Source organism: Anolis carolinensis, chromosome 1, assembly GCF_035594765.1.
Source record: "Anolis carolinensis isolate JA03-04 chromosome 1, rAnoCar3.1.pri, whole genome shotgun sequence".
Classification (NCBI taxonomy): Eukaryota; Metazoa; Chordata; class Lepidosauria; order Squamata; family Dactyloidae; genus Anolis; species Anolis carolinensis.
Genome location: NC_085841.1, coordinates 363,273,003 through 363,292,202, shown reverse-complemented (window position 1 = coordinate 363,292,202; position 19,200 = coordinate 363,273,003). Strand labels below are relative to the sequence as shown.

At 39.8% G+C, this 19,200-nt stretch overlaps 1 protein-coding gene across 1 annotated transcript in view; it reads right to left on the bottom strand.

Annotated features, from left to right (window-relative positions):
- The window catches only part of styx (serine/threonine/tyrosine interacting protein), a 33,353-nt gene extending 24,043 nt beyond the window's left edge, over positions 1-9,310 (bottom strand). Inside the window, exon 1 of the mRNA XM_003227787.4 lies at positions 7,684-9,310. Within this exon, the coding sequence (XP_003227835.1) occupies positions 7,684-7,740 (57 nt within the window). The 5' untranslated portion in view covers positions 7,741-9,310. The remainder of the gene's footprint in view (positions 1-7,683) is intronic.
- Positions 9,311-19,200: the final 9,890 nt, after the last annotated feature.

Below are 19,200 nucleotides of genomic sequence, written 5' to 3'. Positions count from 1 at the left end.
AAAATTCTGCAGTTTCTCAAGTTGCTCCTGGCACAAAAATCACAAAATCAGTTTTTAAAAACCAACCACAGCAAGTGCAAATCATAAGCCAAACTTTTAAATGACTGTTGCACTGAAAATTGATTTGAGGACACATGCCATGAAAATTACTCATGTTGCTGCTACAAATTCAGTCTTACTTTTTCAAAATTGTACCTATTCCTGCCAAGATAGCTTTTACCAGAGTTCTGGCACTTGTTGTAATTATGCAGTAAAATAGGGAAATGCAATAAATATTTACCATTAAGAAACAAAAAAACCCTCAACTTTCCAATAAGGGAGCCTGTGTAATATTCTATTGCTAAGGGCTTTAAGCCTTAGAGATGGTGACTCTCAAGGGCTTCTATAATGCCAATGTATCACCTCAACTTCTAGAGGCAATATACCTCTATAAATCAGGTAATTTGCTGCACTCTGTCCTATTCATGGGCTGCCCATCTGGGTATCCGACTGATCAGTGTAGAAGCAAGAGTGTTGGACTTTGGTTTTGTTCAACAAGGCTTTTATAATTTGAGCAATTAAACCGGCACAGTGAAAACTGTCGTATAGAAAGTGACAACATGCCAAGTTAGAATTCAGTGAATAAGTGCTATTTTATACACTAGACTTTAACAAACACTAATTTTAGTCTATCATTGCAAAAGGCTGCTTCTTCTATCTATCTCTAGCATTTGATATGGAGCATGTTTCATTTGGAAAATTCTCAATTTGGTGAATTGTTAGTGCCTTAAACATATGATTGAAAAATGTATAGCAGACAAGAATAGGATTAAGGTTGTAGTTCTATCGTTCTGGGCTCTGAGAGGAAGTAGGATATTCTATAAATAGTAACAAAGTATAGCAAGAGTATTTATGGAGGATGAGAGTAGTAAGAGAAAGCGAGCACCAAATGGGACTATACAAGAGATAAAGATCAACACACATAAAGATTTTGAGGATAAAAAGGTCACAGAAGACTACTAAACAATAGAACTATTGTAAAATTGCTCATTTAACTGTAGGTTACTTACAGTAGGCCCTTCACATTTGCTAGGATTATTCTCACACCCTCAAAGGTAGAAAATCAGCACATTAACACCTATTTTAACCAGTATTGGAGTAGCATTATCTCTAGGAATATCTATGTCTTCCGGTGTAACTCTATGCCAAAAGTTGATCACACAGCCATGCTGCACGACTTGAAGATTCCTAGAGAGAACATATTAATCAAATCCACAAAAGTGAAATCCATAAGTGTGGATGGTTGATTATACATCTATTAACATTTTTATAATTAATACCAGTTCATAATTAGAGGTATGAGACAGCCCAGGTTTTAATCCTGCAAGCAAATTTCCAGGGAAGTTCTTATGAGATTTCATTTAAATGGTCTCCCGGGTGGCCACACATCTCATCTCCAAGTCTTTATTCTGGATTTTTGAAACAACAGAATTATTTATTTATTTATTTATTTATTTACAGCATTTATATTCCGCCCTTCTCACCCCAAAGGGGACTCAGGGCGGATCACATTACACATATAGGCAAACATTCAATGCCTTTTTAACATAGGACAAAGACAAACAACATAGCTCCGAGCGGGCCTCGAACTCATGACCTCCTGGTCAGAGTGATTGATTGCAGTTAATTGCAGCTGGTTTGCTGGTTTGCTCTCCCGTCTGCGCCACAGCCCCGGGCCAATTGCAGTGTAGTTGGCCCTCCACATTGTGGTTTTGACTTTTGCAGACTTGATTATTCATAGATTTGATTAAAATATTCTCTCTAACATCTATAGGTTCTCCACAGCAACACATGATCAGCCTCTAGCAGAAATTAACCACAGTCATACTTAGGGAGATGTCCTCTCTGAAATATAGACATAGCACCTGACAGTTACTGTCAATCATCATTCAAATACTAACTAGGGTTGACCCTGCTTAGCTTCAAAGATCAGACAGGATCTGGCACCTTTCAGGTATTTAGGCTACTCAGGTGAGATCAAGTGCTATTTGTTTTGTCTCTTGCAAGAACCGCCTTTTGCAACGACCATTCCATTTGTCTATTATATTTATCTAACATCGTAAGGAACTGGTAATTGAATTCATCTGTTTTCCACATCCTTATCCAAGTACACCCCCAAAAGGCCACAAGGATCTCCTGTAGAAAAGAACGGGTCCTCCAGTTCTGGAACCATGATTTCCAGCTAATACAGATTATCACACCCCATATTAGCATATGGTGGCGATGGGAATATGGACATGCTGAAGAGTGCAGATTCACATTGCCACCATTTAGTATGGGGTTTTTTTTTCAAAGGCATGTCAGATCCCAGAAGCAGAATGTCTGCAGGTACAATATACCCACTAAATCTTCATAATCAATTTGTCATGGATTTGTACTATACTTTGGACTTGGAGACCACAAAAAGGGTTACCAGTTGCTAACTTTCTATCCAGCACAAAATATTTCCTGAAGCAAAGCTGCAAGTAATAGGAGATATTATTTAGCACTGCAGGACAGCAAAGTATGACTGTCAAAAGAAATCGGGGGATAACCAAAATCTTGCATCAACAGGTGTGACAGTAGTTTGTACAAATGAGTTCTTAGATAACAGCAACAACAGTTAGACAGTAGATTAGAGAAGAGGCTAAATTGATAAACAGATAAACGATTAAAGGGAGTTCCAGGAAAAATCATATGGCGGGGGGAATGCCATCATTTGATATGTCAGCTAGACTACATATCAGACTCACTAGGAAACAGTTTCCAAGAATCATAGAAGTTGGAAAGGATACCAAGGTTTGCATGTCCCAAACCCTGGCGATGCAAGAGTCCACAGGCAAAGCACTCCTGAGAGGTGGCCACCAAGCTCCTATTCAACATTCCCCAATAAGAAAATCATAATTTAAAGAGAAGTAGTTTGAATCATTGTGTTTATGGGGAAATCCCCTGGAATGATGCAGTGGAGCTGAACTCAGAACTGTTTATAGAATGGAACTGAAATGTGTATTCCAAAAATGAAACAGGAGGGAATCTACAGAACAGAGGCACAAAAAAAACCCAGTTGGTTCAGAGAAAAAAATAAACTATGACAAAGTATATGTGAGAACGACAAAAGCCATTCCTGCAAGGGAAGTAAAGGCAGCGAAAATTGGAAGGGACTTTACAAAGCAGGGATGGGAACTGTATTACCCTCAACATTCCTTCGGAGTGCAATTTCCACCAACCTGACTCAGTTTGACCAACAATGGAGGATGAGGGGAATTTCAGTCAAAGAACATCTTGCAGCGCACGTTTTCTATCTCTGTCATGAAGGACTCCCTTGCCATGGTTTTCCCTCATGTTGGTGCATTAGTTCCCCATACAGACATGACACTAACAGTACAGGTCTTCCCTTAGTAAAAGTGTACCTTCAGGTGTAGATATACAGAGACGCAATCTTCACTAACCATTTTCAAGATTCCGGGATGCATTGCTATATGTTTGCACCATCCTTTTTGTTTTGACAGTTTTATCTTGTAAACCATCTTATTTTTATGATAAAAGGCAACTTATACATAATTTTAATAAATAAAATTGTAAGTCAAGGACAAAATCCTTTAGATAATGAGAAGACTAACAAGGATGATCTGTGTGCTATGTAGGGTCTGTATGAAATGGGAAAAAAATTAACAAAACCCTTCAAATTCAGGACACTACATTTTTAAAGGGTAACAACTGGGAATCTCCATAGTACCAAGACAACCTTCTGGCTGTCAGGAAAATGCAGGAGAAAGCAAAAAAAGGGAATACCGAGCAACAGATGGGAGTGGACAACAGATTCAAGAACACCACAAATTCAAAAGAAAAATGAAAATTTGCTAGAGATGCAAAAATGGTCATAAACAAGACAGAAGACCTATATTCACACTATTATTCACTCTGTCTTATTGAACTGCAATCTGTAAGTAGGAATAAGTCAAGGTACCTGCTGAGTACCTTCATCAGATCAAAGAAATAGGACATTGCTGATGGAGAGGTATATAAGGTCACTTCTACTACCATAACCATGCCTTTCCCCACAATTGTGACTCCAAGGTGGTTCCCAAATCCCAACACTGTCTGGGATGAAGAGACTAAACAATGTGCATCTTTCAAGAGCAGAAAAATGAAAATGATCCCTTGGGCAGTGGTGGCAGATTTGGGTTTCTTCTTTCTCTTCTCCAAACGAGTGTATGACTGCAGACTTGTCATACAAATCCATACATGAAAGCTGCAGGAGGGAGGAGTAAGGGGATGCCTAGAAGATGCCCCAGGCTATAAATGCCATGATGTTATTTTATATACTAGAATTTGAGCATCCCTTTTCTGGAATTCCAAAATCCTAAATTATCCAAAATCTGAAACTGTCCACATGAGCAACTAAAATATTGATTTTGATAGTTCAGTGTACACCAAATTTGTTTCACGCTAGAAAATATCCATATGATTACCTTCAGGCTATGTCTGTAAGGTCTGCATGAAACATAAATGAATTCTGTGTTTCGGCTTGGTACCCGTCTCCAAGGTTATGTACATACACGCAAACACAGGTATTCTAAAATCTGGGGGAGGGGAATCCAAAATCCAAATCATTTCTAGTCCTAGGCATTTTGGAGAAGGGATACTCAATGTGCAGGAAGAAATGAAAATCAGTGCTAAAATTAAAAAAAAAAAAAACCTAACCAGCTTCAGATGTAATCTGTGAAGAAAATCAAAGGCAGTATAGCACACACAAAGGCACACACTGAGGAAGCTCTCTCAGGTCACTCATTTTTAATTATCCTAATTCATCATAAAGAGAAGGAAAGAAGGGGAGGAAAGGGAGAAGAAACAAGCAGCACATCTGAGGCTAATTCCCCATCACATATAATTTAAAGCAGAAAAGAAGAGAACCCAAAGACTCAGAGTAAACCTTGAAGGGTAAGAAGGAGAAAACCATTTAAAAGAAGTATTATTTTCTACTCTGTATCTATCCCACCTTTCTCCCAATACAGGTACTCAAGACAGCTGACAGCAAACATGACACAATATTAAATTAAAAACAGAGCAAAGGCATTAAAAGATTATTTTCATGATACAAATATTTTGTGTCATGAAACACAAACATTAATAAACAAAACTACATTGAAAAACTACAGGCACCCCACAAATCCCATGCACACCATCCTCGGCAGCCTGCCCCTCAACATTCCCTAAATGCCTGGTGGCAACATTTACATTACCTGGGATAAATCAAATTCCGTAAATTGTGTTTAATTCCCAGAGTTTATAAACAGTATATACAGGAATTAAATTTACATTAGATATGTGAAAAAGCTTCATGACTTTTGACTCACCCTATATCATATATTATTATGTGATATTATATTAATATGACATGTTCATATATAACAACATCAATATATAATATACAATCATTCTATATCTTCTATACACATAATAGAAGTAAAAATGTGTATGTGGCGGCATGTCCACATATTTATATTATGTGTCAATATATAAATATATATATGACTATATTAATAATACATTGCTTATGTTACATTAATATTTTATAATACTATTATACAATGTGTAATTATGATAATTCTAATTCTAATAATTATTACTATTATTCCAAATGTTTATTCCCTTTGGCACACACCCTTGCAGGTGACTTTTGGCCTACCCTGTATCATATATTAATATTATATGACACTATATTATTATGTGTCAACATATTTCAACATATAATATACGATTACATGAACAATATATTAATATGTTACATTCATATTTTATACTATTGTTATCATATAAAAAGGCTTTTTATGAAGGAGGTTATTAAAATCAAGTCAGGAGCTGCTGTGGTTTTAGATATGAATAGGTGTTTAAATTGGTTTCAATGGTTTTAAAACTGTTTATTTTTAACACCATGAATATTTAACTCTATTTTAATGTTTGTAAGGGTTCTTGAGTCTCTTATTTCTGGAAGGAAAAAGTGGGTTTACATAATAATAATATAATTCTATTATTATTATTATTACTATGATTTCAAATAAACTGTATTGTCTCGGTATTACTATAAACCACTTTGAGGCCTCTTCTATACTGACATTTTCCAGATTATCAAAGCAGATAATCCACATTATCTACTTTGAACTGGATTATCTCAGTCTACTCTGCCATATAATCCAGCTTAAAGCAGATAATCTGGACTTTATATGGCAGTATAAAAGGGGACTGAGTCTTTCTCTGGAGAGAAAATGCAGGGTATACATATTATAACTACATATTATTATTATCATTATTATGAATACATATTATAATTATAACTATTATAGCAATAGCAATAATATATAATTCTATTATTATTATTATGATCATTCCCAATTGTAATGTCTCAGTTTTGCTGTAAACCTCTTTGAGTCTCTCTTTCCCTGGAGAGAAAATGCTGGGTATAATAATAGTACTATAATTGGAATAATAGTAATATAATTATATTATAACTATTATACTATTCTCCAAATGAACTGTATTGCCTCAGTTTTGCTGTAAGATGCTTTGAGTCTCTCTTTCCCTGGAGAAAAAATGCAGGGTATACATATTATTATTACATATTATTATTAATACATATTATAATAAACATTAGTAAGGTAAAGGTTTCCCCTGTCGTTAAGTCCAGTCGTGTCCAACTCTGGGGGTTGGTGCTCATCATTTCTAAGCCAAAGAGCCGGCGTTGTCCATAGACACCTCCAAGGTCATGACTGCATGGAACGCCATTACCTTCCCGCCAGAGCGGTACCTATTTATCTACTCACATTGGCATGTTTTCGAACTGCTAGGTTGGCAGAAGCTGGAGCTAACAGCGGGCGCTCACTACACCCCCCGAATTTGAACCTGGGACCTTTCGGTCTGCAAGTTCAGCAGCTCAGTGCTTTAACACACTGAGCCACTGGAAGCTCCTTTAATAAACATTATAGCAACAATAATAATAATATATACTTCTATTATTACTATTCTTCCAAATGAACTGTATTGCCTCAGTTTTACTGTAAGCTGCTTTGAGTCTCTGGAGAGAAAATGCAGGTTATAAATAATAATAATAATAATAATAATAATAATAATAATAATAATAATAATAATGGAATAATAGTAAAAAAAACAACAATATAATTATATTATTACTGCTCGTATTCCCCCAAATAAACTATTTTGCCTCGGTTTTCCTGTAAGCTACTTTGAGACTCTCTTTTCCTGGAGAGAAAATGCAGGGTATACATATTATTATTATTATTATTACTATTACTATTCTTCCAAATGAATTGCATTGCCTTGATTTTCCTGTAAGCTGCTTTGAGTTTCTGGAGAGAAAATGCAGGGTATACATAATAATAATAATAATAATAATTGAATAATAGTAAAAATAACAATATAATTATATAATTACTGCTCGTATTCCCCCAAATAAACTGTTTTGCCTCGTTTTTCCTGTAAGCCGCTTTGAGTCTCCTCCTTTTTGGGAGATCTCCATCAGAAGGACCATATCCTCCTCTTGTGGCTGTTGTTCCTCTCCTCCTCCTCCCACTCCCCTTGCAGGTGAGGCACCTGTGCCCTCCCCTCCCTTTCTTCCCTCCACAACGAAGCCAGGAAGGAAGGGCTCACCTCGGAGTCTTCTTTCGGCTGCGGCAGCGCGGGGAAGACCGGCTTGGCCAGCTCCATAGCCGGGCGGCGAGGGCGAGGGACCGGGCCCGGCGACCTCCTCCTCCTCCTCCCTTTCTCTTCTCGCTTTCTCTGTCAGGCTGCCTCCTCTCTCCTTTCCTCTCAGTAGGGAAGAAGGGTTCCAAGGAAGAGGCCGAGCAAGGGCCTCAGGGCTCCGGTGGAAGAGGCCAGGCCTCCAGGAAGAAGGAGGAGGAGGAGGGAAGGGAAAGCAGAAGGAAAAAGAAGAAGAAGAGGAGGAGGAGGCGGCAGCGGCGGCGGCTCGTGCCCAGCCGCCATGCTGCTGGCTGGCAGGCAGGCAAAGCAAGCCGGCCCCTCCCACTCCGATCGGTCACTCCTTCTTCCCTGCCTTCTTTCGCCTCACGAGCACCGCGCACGCGCACTCCCCTCCTCGCTTTTTTTTTTCTCCTCCGTCCCTAAGCCACGCCCACTCTCAACCCTGCCTCGACTGGCCCTAAGCCACGCCCACTCCCCTCCTCCCTCAACTGCCACTGCTAATACTAATAATTCTCCTTCCCTTTCTTTTCCCCCCTCCTTTATCTAGCCATGTCCATTCTTAATCCTTATTCTTTTCCCCCGATTCTTTCTACCCCACGCCCACTCTCAGTCCTGCCTCGACGGTTCCCTAAGCCGCGCCCTCGCTGTCTTCCCTCAGCTTCGCTAAGCCACGCCCACTCTCAGCCCTCTCAACGGTCACTAAGCCACGCCCACTCACAGCCCGCTCAACGGTCACTTTCAGTCCTCAGGCTTTTCCCTCCCGCGCACGCGCACTTCCCGCTTTTTCTTTCCTTCTACGCCACGCCCACTCAATTCTCACTCGACTGTAACTAAGCCACGCCCCCTTTCGGTCCTCTCGGCTGTCCCTGTCACGCCCACTCTCAGTCTTCTCTCAACTGTCCCTAAGCCACGCCCACTATCAGCACTCTCGATTGTCACTAAGCCACGCTCACTCTGTCCTCCCTCAATTGTCCCTTAGCCACGCCCACTCTCGTTCCTCAAATGTCCCTAAACCACACCCACTCTCAGCCCTCCAACTGGATCCAAGCCACGCCCTCTCCCATTTCTCCCTCAACTGTCCCTAAATCACGTCCTCTCATTCTTCCCTAATTGTCCTTAAGCCACGCCCACTCTCAGTACGCTCAACTGTCCCTAAACCACGCCCACTCTCAATCACGCCTCAGATATATCCAAGCCACGCCCACTTTCGACCCTCCCTCAACTGCATCTAAACCACGCCCACTCTCGTTGTTTCAGCTGTCCCTAAGCCACGCCCACTCTCGTTCTCTCGACTGGACTCAAGCCACGCCCACTCAGTACTGTCGGCAACTATACTTAAGCCACGCCCACTCTCTGTCCCCCTCTCAACTGTCCCTAAACCACGCCCACTCCCATTCCTCCTTCAACTGTCACGAATACACAAGCTTCTCTCTCCCTCGCTTTCCCCATCTATCTAGCCACGCCCACTTTTGGTCCTTATCCTCAAAACCGCCGCGCACGCGCATTTCATCTCGCTTCGTCCTTTTTTCTAGCCACGCCCACTCTCAGCCCTTCCTCCTCCCCCTCTTCCTCCCCCCAACGGATAATTCCTTTTTCTCCCCAGAAACAGCGCGTTTCTGAGGTTTCCCTTCTGCGCGTGCGCACTCTTCGCTTTTTTCAAAGCCACGCCTACCCTAACTGTCACTCATCCACAAGCTTCGTCTCCCACTCTTCTGATTCCGCCCCCTTATATATAGCCACGCCCACTTTGGGATCCTTTCTTTCTCCCTAGAAGCAGCGCGCTCCCGAGGTTTCCTTCCCGCGCGTGCGCAGGAGCAAAAGGCAAGGAGGCGTGGCCCTGAAACGCGCGCCCTCTAAGGAGTGGGCGTGGTTAACGACAGCTCAGTAGAATCAATCACGCCTTCTCCCAATGCAAAATAGGGGGCGGGGCTCGGACCGCCCATTTAAAGGGAAAGGAGCCAATTAAAGTGGTGTCAAACTGCATTATTTCCAAAGTGTGGATGCGGTTAAAGTCACCTAAATGGCTAAGATTCACATCTTTCTCTAGCCAAGAGACCCCTTGGGTCATTTAGCCCAACCCCCTTCTGCCCTTGTGCCGTAGGGGCCGGATAAATGGCTTCAATGGGCCGCATCCGGCCCACGGGCCTTAGTTTGGGGACCCCTGGTTTATACCCTGCTTTTTCTCTCCACATGGAGACTCAAAATTGGCTATATATATATATATATATATATATATATATATATATAATTTAGACCCCACTTTTTTTCTCTGTAAGGAGGCTCAAAGCAACTCTATTATATGTTATATTATTATTTTCTTATGACACAGCAAACAAGATAGACATGCTGGATTTCGTATCACAAAATCACAAGTCGAACACTTCCCAAGTGTCTAGGACTGTGTGATGTATTTTTGGATGATGCGTGCAGATCCCAGTAGGGTGGCCTTTTGCAGTTGGCAGATCATAATTTTGTCAATGTCTATTGTTTCCAAATGCCGGCTGAGATCTTTTGGCACGGCACCCAATGTGCCCATCACCACCAGGACCACCTGCACTGGTTTCTGCCAGAGTCTTTGAAGTTCAATCTTGAGGTCCTGATAGCGGCTGAGTTTTTCCTGTTGTTATTATTATTATTATTATTATTATTATTATTATTATTATTATTGCCTCGGCATAATGCTGACCTCCCATTAAATGCTGTTGTAAACATTGCAAGAGCCACCATGTCAGAAGTAGCTGTTATTTGAATCCAGTTCTCCCATATTGCTGGTATGAAATCCAGCTGAAGATCAATGATTGAGTTGGCAGACCTGAAAACAATTATGGTGTATTGTGTGTGTATATGTATATGTGTGTGTATATATATGTCGCTTGTCCTTTAGAAGCTGGAACTGCTTTCCATGCGCATCCAAGGCAGTGAGAATGTGGGTCACATCATGGCCGAGGGGCTGGATCTCCGCCAATCAGCCAAACGCACCGTGGCCTTAATCCAACCCTTCAGCTCTGCAAGCTCCACTACTCAGGGCACGCAAGGCTTTGTCTCCCTTGCTTTCCCTGCCTGACATCTCCTGAACCAGAGCTAATTATAGGCACCATCTCTGTTGACAAAGTAGAGGGCCTTCTGGGGCATTCTCTCTTTTGGTGCCAGAGCAGTCCCCAAAAGAAGAGAGGTTCTGTTGGCTTGTTCTTTAGTTGAATATGTGAAATTAGATAATCTGTGGAAGAAGTCTAAGTGAGGCCTAAATCGGCCTGTCCCCTAACTGAAGCCTGGCTGTCCCTTGGTTGCTAGGCAACCAAGTGGGCAGAGATTAGCCCTCTAAACTGGCAGCAATTGGATAAAAAAATTATTGCTCTCCCTCTAATTAGGACTTTATTTTTCTTTTCTTTTGGTTGTATCAACCTTGAGGCGTGGATGATGGGTTGTGTTGTCAAATTTTGAGGTTGGGGGGCCTGTAGTTTTGTTGTTTTGTGAATTGCCGTGATGCCATCACTCTTTTATATATATAGACTAGCTGTGCCCGGCCACGCGTTGCTGTGGCTTTTTTTTAGTGATGTTGGTCAATCTACATTGGGTTTTATTTTTGTTGTGACCGTCAACAAAAATTATACAGTATTATTTATTCATTTATTACATTAAAGACATATGATAGGATATTACGCTATAACATATACGACTATTTCACAATATTAGTAGTAATATATATATATATATATATATATATATATATATATATATATATATATATTGTTTTGTTTTGTTATTAGTATTATATTGTAGTGTATTATATTATTATTAGCAGTATTATATGTATATACAATGTATTGTATTATATATGTATTGTATTATTATATATATTAATATATTGCAAATTGGCCCCAGAGTACGGAATGGCCTTGTAGTTTCAAAGCTTGGGTGGTTCCGTGTGTTAGAGGGGGGGAATGCTTTGTTGGGAGGTGCTAGGTGGTCCTGATTGTTTCCTGGATGGAATTTGTGTGTTTTCAGACTGTTGTTGTTTATTTACTGTGCTGAGATGAGAGAGTGATGAGTACGGAATGGCCTTGTAGGTTCAAAGTGTGGGTGGTTTCCTGTGTGAAGGGGGGAATCCTTTGGTGGGAGGTGTTAGATGGCCCTGATTGTTTCCTGGATGGAATAGCTGTGTTTTTAGAGTGTTGATCTTTATTTACTGTCCTGAGATGATATTGTTGTGTATTATTGTACCACAGTAATTATTTCATATTACAGTAGAATCTCACCCAACATTCGTTTATGCAATGTTCTGGATTATGCAATGGAGTCTGCCTTTTAATAGTCAATGTTTTTGGAGTGAGTGTTTTTAATGTATTGTGATATTTTGGTGGTAAATTTGCAAATACAGTAATTACTACATAGCATTACTGCGCATGGAACTACTTTTTGTGTCAAATTTGTTGTATAACATGATGTTTTGGTGTTTAATTTGTATAATGATGACCTAATTCGATGTGTAATTGGTTTTCCTGAATCCCTTCTTATTATCCAACATATTTATTTATGCAACGTTCTGCCGGCTTGTTTATGTTGGATAAGTGAGATTCTAGTGTATATTTATAATGTGATATTATTTGTTTAGAAGTGGATTATATGAGGCGCCTTCTGTTATAACAATAATAATTATTATAGTCTTGAATGATTATCATTGTGATAAAAATAATAACTACTTATTATTAGTTGTTATTATATTGTTGAATGATTATCAATGTTATAATAATAATTATTAATTTGTGAATGATTATTACTATAATAATAATAATAATAATTTTCTATTATTACGATTTGTTAATACATTGTTGAATGATTGTCAGTGTTATAATAATAAGAACTGACTATTATTATGAATTATTATGTTCTCGAATGATTATCAGTATTATACTAATAATAAATTAGTATTATTATTGGTGATTATGACATTCTTAACTGATGATCAGTTATTATATTAATAATTATTACAGGGAAGGGAAAGGTGAGGGCGATAGGGTTTGAGAGGGGAAAAAGGGGGGCTTCTGAGGCATTGGAGGGGTTGTCATTTGTGGGTGAGAACAACAACAACAATAACAACAACAGAAAAGGGGGAAGCTCAGCCTGGGCCAACTGGGGCCTTCCCTTGACTTGTTTTGGGCGCCAACTTCCACCCTTCCTGGCCTGAGGCTCTTTCCTTTTCCCCATCAGCCGTTTAACCGGGTGAGGGGGAAAAGGAAGGGCCCTGAGGCCGGGAAGGGCGGGGGTTGGCGCCCCAAACAACTCGAGGGGAGGTCCAGGCCTGCTCGAGGGCCGTGCCCTCCTCTTCCCCCCTCACCTTGAAGAGCTTGAAGACCTCCGAGAAGAACCGAGAAGGGAGGAGGAGGAGAGAGGGTGAGGCGGGGGGGGGGGCTCCGCGGGGCCTTCCTCGCATTGGGGGGAGGGGAGAGGGGCGGGAGGAGGGGGCCTGAACGGCAACCGGGGCCCTCCATGGGCCCTGAGGGGGGGGAGATTGAGGGGGAGAGGGCAGAGAGCGACGTGAGGCCCGCACGCCTCCCAGCGCGGCCTCCTCCATCCCGCGCCCAGCAAGGAATCGGCCTTCCTGCCTTCCTTCCTTCAGCTCTGAGGCGAGGTGTGTGTGTGCGCGCGCGGGAAGGGATGGGGGGTGCGCGCAGGCGCACATCGCCTGTTGCAGTTTTTGGCCGTTTGTGGCCCTGTGATTGTGTTTGTCCTATAAATCTTACTGGAGCCGCGCGAGCGCCATAAAGGGTTGAAGCATGGTGTTTTTGCGCATGCGTACTTAGTTTTGGCATTTTTTGGTGTTGTGATAGTATTTTATGTGTAAATTTGTTGTATCTTACTGGAGGCGGGGATGATGGATTGCGTTGCCAATTTTCGAGTTTGGGGGGGCTGTAGATTTGTTGTTTTGTCCATCGCCGTGATGCCATCACTCTTTTATATATATAGATGTGTGTAAATCAGAACAGGTATATTCAAGTGTAACTCCAGATAGATATATAGCTTTGCCCGGCCACGCGTTGCTGTGGCTTATGGGAATCATTTGTTGGCCAGGTAGAATAGCAGTGAATAGCCTTGCAGCCTTAAAGCCTGGCCATTTTCTGGAGAACCCTTGGTTGGCCAGTTTGAATAACAATTAATAGTCTCAGTGTGGCAGATATGAATGCTGTAATTAGCCACCTTGATTAGCATGTAATGGCCTTGCAGCTTCAAAGCCTGTTTGCTTTCTGCCTGGGAGAATCCTTTGTTGGGAAGTGTTAGCTGGCCCTGATTGTTTACTTTCTGGAATTCCCAATTTCCCTGCTTTCAGTGTGTTGCTCTTTATTTACTGGCCTGGTTTTAGAGATTATATTGTTCTATATTATTATACCGCAGTAATTATTTCATATTACAGTAGAATGTGATCGAGGTGACCACCCTCCCCCCCCAGGACTTTGTAAAAGATAGTTCAAAAATCAAGACTTTATGTTCTATATTCCATATATTTATAGTAGAAGGTGATTGAGACTTTTTACTGGAGTTTACTGTGGATTATCCCTGCACTCTGAGGCAAGAGATAACAACTTCATGAATTGTAAAATCATGCTGCTAAAACTCCACTTTTATGAATTTCCATGCTGGGTTCTCCAGATGTTATGAACTTCGTTCTTATCAAATATTTTCAATTGTTTATATCATTCATGATTCCCCTTTATGCAATGTAACTCACTTTTATGGATTCTCCCTTATTTCCATGAAATCTATCTATCTGCCTATATGTATTTGTACTCTTTGGAATCCCCGGAAAATATGTATTTTTCCCAGCATGGTTTATATTCCAACTTTATTTTATTTTTCATTTTATTTCATATAATTGTCAAATCATGAAATCAAATAGGAAATATTTTGAACTCAACCTGAACCCCAGAACTTATCCCATTTCCTATGACCCAGGCTTCCCTTCCCAAAAACAAAAGGATAATCTGCCACCGCTAAATCCAATCAAATTCAAATTGCATGGACAATATAGGGCTTGAGTCGCCGAATTCGGAGTTTGCTGACCTAAAGGTGATTCGCCCCAAGGCAAACATTGTCATATCTCACCCAAAGGAAAAACCAGGACACCTCAGGAAGGCGCCCTGCAGAGCCTATCAATATGGCTCATCACCACCCATCTTTGCTTCCATCTCTGACACCCCAAGGCATATCTAAAATCTGTATATGTGACAGAAACCCGGACACCCTTGATTGCTGCCATTAATAAATTAAGCACCCTTTAGAAATCGGTCTAGCAGGACTTAATCCTCTGATTCCTGTCCCCGTCACCTCATTGTTTCCATAACTCCCGCCTTCTCTTTCCTGATTGGCCCGAGTAGAGACAAAAGGCAGCTTCCTATTGGGCCAACGGAGCAAGGCGGGAAACGAAAGCCCGCCTCGTTCAACCTTCTAGCCTATCAACAATCAGATGGGCGGGGAAGCAGGGCGGGAAATTCAAAGGGTTGTCAGACTGAAATTTTGTATAAGTATGGCTTTATTTTGATTGTATGGTACCCTAGTAGACCGAATGATCGCTACTAGAGTCCTCTTCAGCTGAATTGCTCAATAAAGACTCCTTGGCGGATTTTCCTTCAACTTTGGTGGACCTTCTTCATTTCGGCTTCAGGTTGTATTGCGGCTCATATTTTCCTGTTGGCTCCGCCAAGGTCCGTTCTCTCAGGACCGGATCGGGTCTCTCCTCAAGGGCCCCGATCCCCTAAAACGCGGTCGACAACAGTGTTAGCTGGCCCTGATTGTTTACTTTCTGGAATTCCCAATTTCCCTGCTTTCAGTGTGTTGCTCTTTATTTACTGTCCTGGTTTTAGAGATTATATTGTTCTGTATTATTATACCGCAGTAATTATTTCATATTACAGTAGAATCTCACCTATCCAACATTCGCTTATCCAATGTTCTGGATTATCCAACGCAGTTGGCCTTTTAGTAGTCAATGTTTTTGTAGTCAATGTTTTCAATACATTGTGATGTTTTAGTGCTAAATTCGTAAATACAGTAATTACTACATAGCATTACCGCACATTGAACTACTTTTTCTGTCAAATGTGTTGTATAACATGATGTTTTGGTGCTTAATTTGTAAAATCATAATGTAATTTGACATTTAATAGACATTTCCTTAATCCCTTCTTTTTATCCAAAATATTAGCTTATCCAACATTCTGCTGGGGTGTTTATGTTGGATAAGTAAAACACTACTGTATATTTATATTATCTGCTTAGAACTGGATTCTATGAGGCTCCTTCTACACAGCTGTATAAAATGCACACTGAAGTGGATTATATGGCAGTGTGGACTCTAGATAATCCAGTTCAATGCAGATAATATAAGATTATAAATGGGTAATATAGCTGTGTGGAAAGGCCTTGAGTCTACACTGCCATATAATCCAGTTCAAATCAGATAATCTGTATTTTATTGGCAGTGTGGAAGAGGCCTGATTGAAGCAGCCCTGGGCGCCATTAAATGGCTGAGTGGATTGCTAGGAGACAAAGTGGGCGGAGCTTAGCCTTCTAACAATTATTCTTCTCCCTCTAATTAGGACTTTATTTTTCTTGTTTTTTTAATCTCTAAACACAGCAGGGATGACCATGTCTTTTGTGGCCAAGTTTCGTGGGTTTTGGGTGTGTAGTTTTGCTGTTTTCTCCTGACGTTTCACCCACATCTATGGCAGGCATTCTGAGAGGTTTTGAGGTCTGTTGGAAACTAGACAAGTGGGGTTTATATATCTGTGGAATAATGTCCAGGGTGGGAGAAAAAACTCATGTATATTGGAGGCTCACATAGTAGGCTGTTAGGAATTGTGGGAGTTAAAGTCCAAAACACCTGGAGGGCTGAAGTTTGCCCATGCCTGTTATAAGGCACTAGCTGTGCCCGGCCACGCGTTGCGGTGGCAAAGTCTGGTGGTATGGGAAATAAAGTATTGAGGAATTGGTGGTAGTTAAGGAAAAGGGTCCCCTGGGCTGAGTGGGTTGCTAGGAGACCAAGTGGGCGGAGCTTAGCCTTCTAACTGGCAGCAATGGGATAAAAACAATTATTCCTCTCTCTCTAATTAGGACTTTATTTTTCTTTTCTTTTTGTTGTATCAACCTAGAGGCATGGATGAGGGGTTGTGCTGTCAATTTTCGAGGTTGTGGGGTGTTTACTTTTGTTATTTTGTCCGCTGCCGTGATGCCATCACTCTTTTATATATATAGATAGATGAAAGGGCAGCTGTGAAGGAACTAGGTAGGCTCCTGAATGCTAGATATATCCTATCGTATTTCCCATTTCTATGTATTGTTGTGAGATGAATTTGGGGACTGTTTGAACATAATCCTTTTTAAATGCTGATTGTTTGCTTTCAAATCCAATAATTTTTACTGTTGAATATAAATCTTTCTTTCAATTGCTTATACCTATACCATTGTAGGTGACGTCCCACATCCATCAATTCATCTTGAGTTTTTAATCTGGAAGCAGAACTGATAAAGGAAAGTAGGATCACATGGGAACAAAATGTCAGACATAACATAGAATTAGATCAATGGGGAAAATGCGGACTATTGGTTTAAAGAAAAAATGTGTAATGACCTTAAAGAAACATAATAATAATAATAATAATAATAATAATAATAATAATAATAATAATAATATATGATGGGCAGGTGATACCCGATCCCGAGCAAAACATACTCAAATGTATAAGGGGAGAAACAATAAGTGTTGGAAATGTAAGGAACAAGAAGGAATTATGCGGTAAGGTATAAAAAAAAGTACTGCAGAAAATTACAATTAGAGCTTGAAATATTTTTTCTTGGGAATGCCCAATAAAGAAAACAAAATTACTCAATTACGAAGTACTGCACTACATGATCATTGCAGCACGGATACTGCATGCATGACAAGAGGAAAATGGATTGTAAATATTTAAAAACTTGGCTATGATGAACAAAGAAAAAAGCACAACAAACGTTTATCAAAGGCTGGGAACCATTTCTAAATTTTGTTTAAAAAAGGGGTGGAATAAAAGGCGTCACAATTTAATTTCTCAGGATCTTTGTATGGAATTCATAAATACGGTAATAACTATCCTGCTGGAAGGAAGCATGGAAAAATACTGTAATAGGAAGGAAGAACAGAACTATGCATGACTGTCTCTAACCTAAAAGAGATATTTCACTAGTTCATGTGTGTGTGTGTGTGTGTGTGTGTGTGTGTGTGTGTATATATATATACTAATAATATATTGTATATGCATATAATATTAATAATATTATAATGTAATAATATAATTATAATGTAATTATAATGTAATAATTATAATAATAAAGTGCCCCAAGCACTTTAGAACTATATTTTTGCACTTTAGTTCAAGTTATTTAGTTCAAGTTTAGTTCAGTTCAAGTGGCCCCTCCATGCTATCCCCTGCACCAACCTGGTTGATCCATTATTCTATTTTATTTTAATCTGATTTTAGTTGTTAACTGAGTTTTGATGGTCTATTGCTTAAGGAAACTGTTTGTATAATTGTCGATTTTACTGTATTTTTATTGTAACATGTTTTAACTGTTCTACCTGTTTGTATTTTCAGCCTTTTGTCCCATGTTAGCTGTCTCAAATCCCAGCCAGGATAGAAAAATAAAGTTACTTACTTACTTAACACAATTTAATAATAATAATAATAATAATAATAATAATAATAATAATAATAATACACTATTGTAATAGTATATTTATATTACATGTAATATTACTAATATTACAATATAGTGTTATAGTACAATATAGCAATATATAATGCTTATATTGTGCTATACGAATAATATCATATATTGTATGTACATATAATAATGATGATGATGATAATAATAATAATAATAAATTCTTATATCCCACCCCATCTCCCCAAGGGGACTCGGGGTGGCTTACAAAGGGACCAAACACAACAGTATAATAAAATACAGCAGTTAAAAACAAGTCCAAACACCACAATAAATACATCAAAATAAAACATACAGCAACAACAGTTTAAAATAATTTAAAACATGTTCAATGAGCCGGAGCAAACATAAATGGTAATATGACTTTTAAGCCATATTCGAGGTGAGAAGGACGGGATATAAATGTCGCTAATAAATAAATTATATATGCACACACACACACATATACACACACGCATGTATATACACAGACATATGTACATGTGTATTGTTTTTACTGTTCTTTGGAATAAATATGCACATTTAAAAAGACTTATGGAGCAAGGGAGTGGGAAGGGAACCCGAAGAATTAAAATACGGATGGATAGACATGTTTGTTTATCTGACTGCTTTGTTTTGAAACTGATCCCGAGACAAAACCTTATCCCAGAAGGCAGGATTACAAACCATTAAGACAGACAGGCTGTCTGCTTATATTTGGGTTTCTGTCTATCT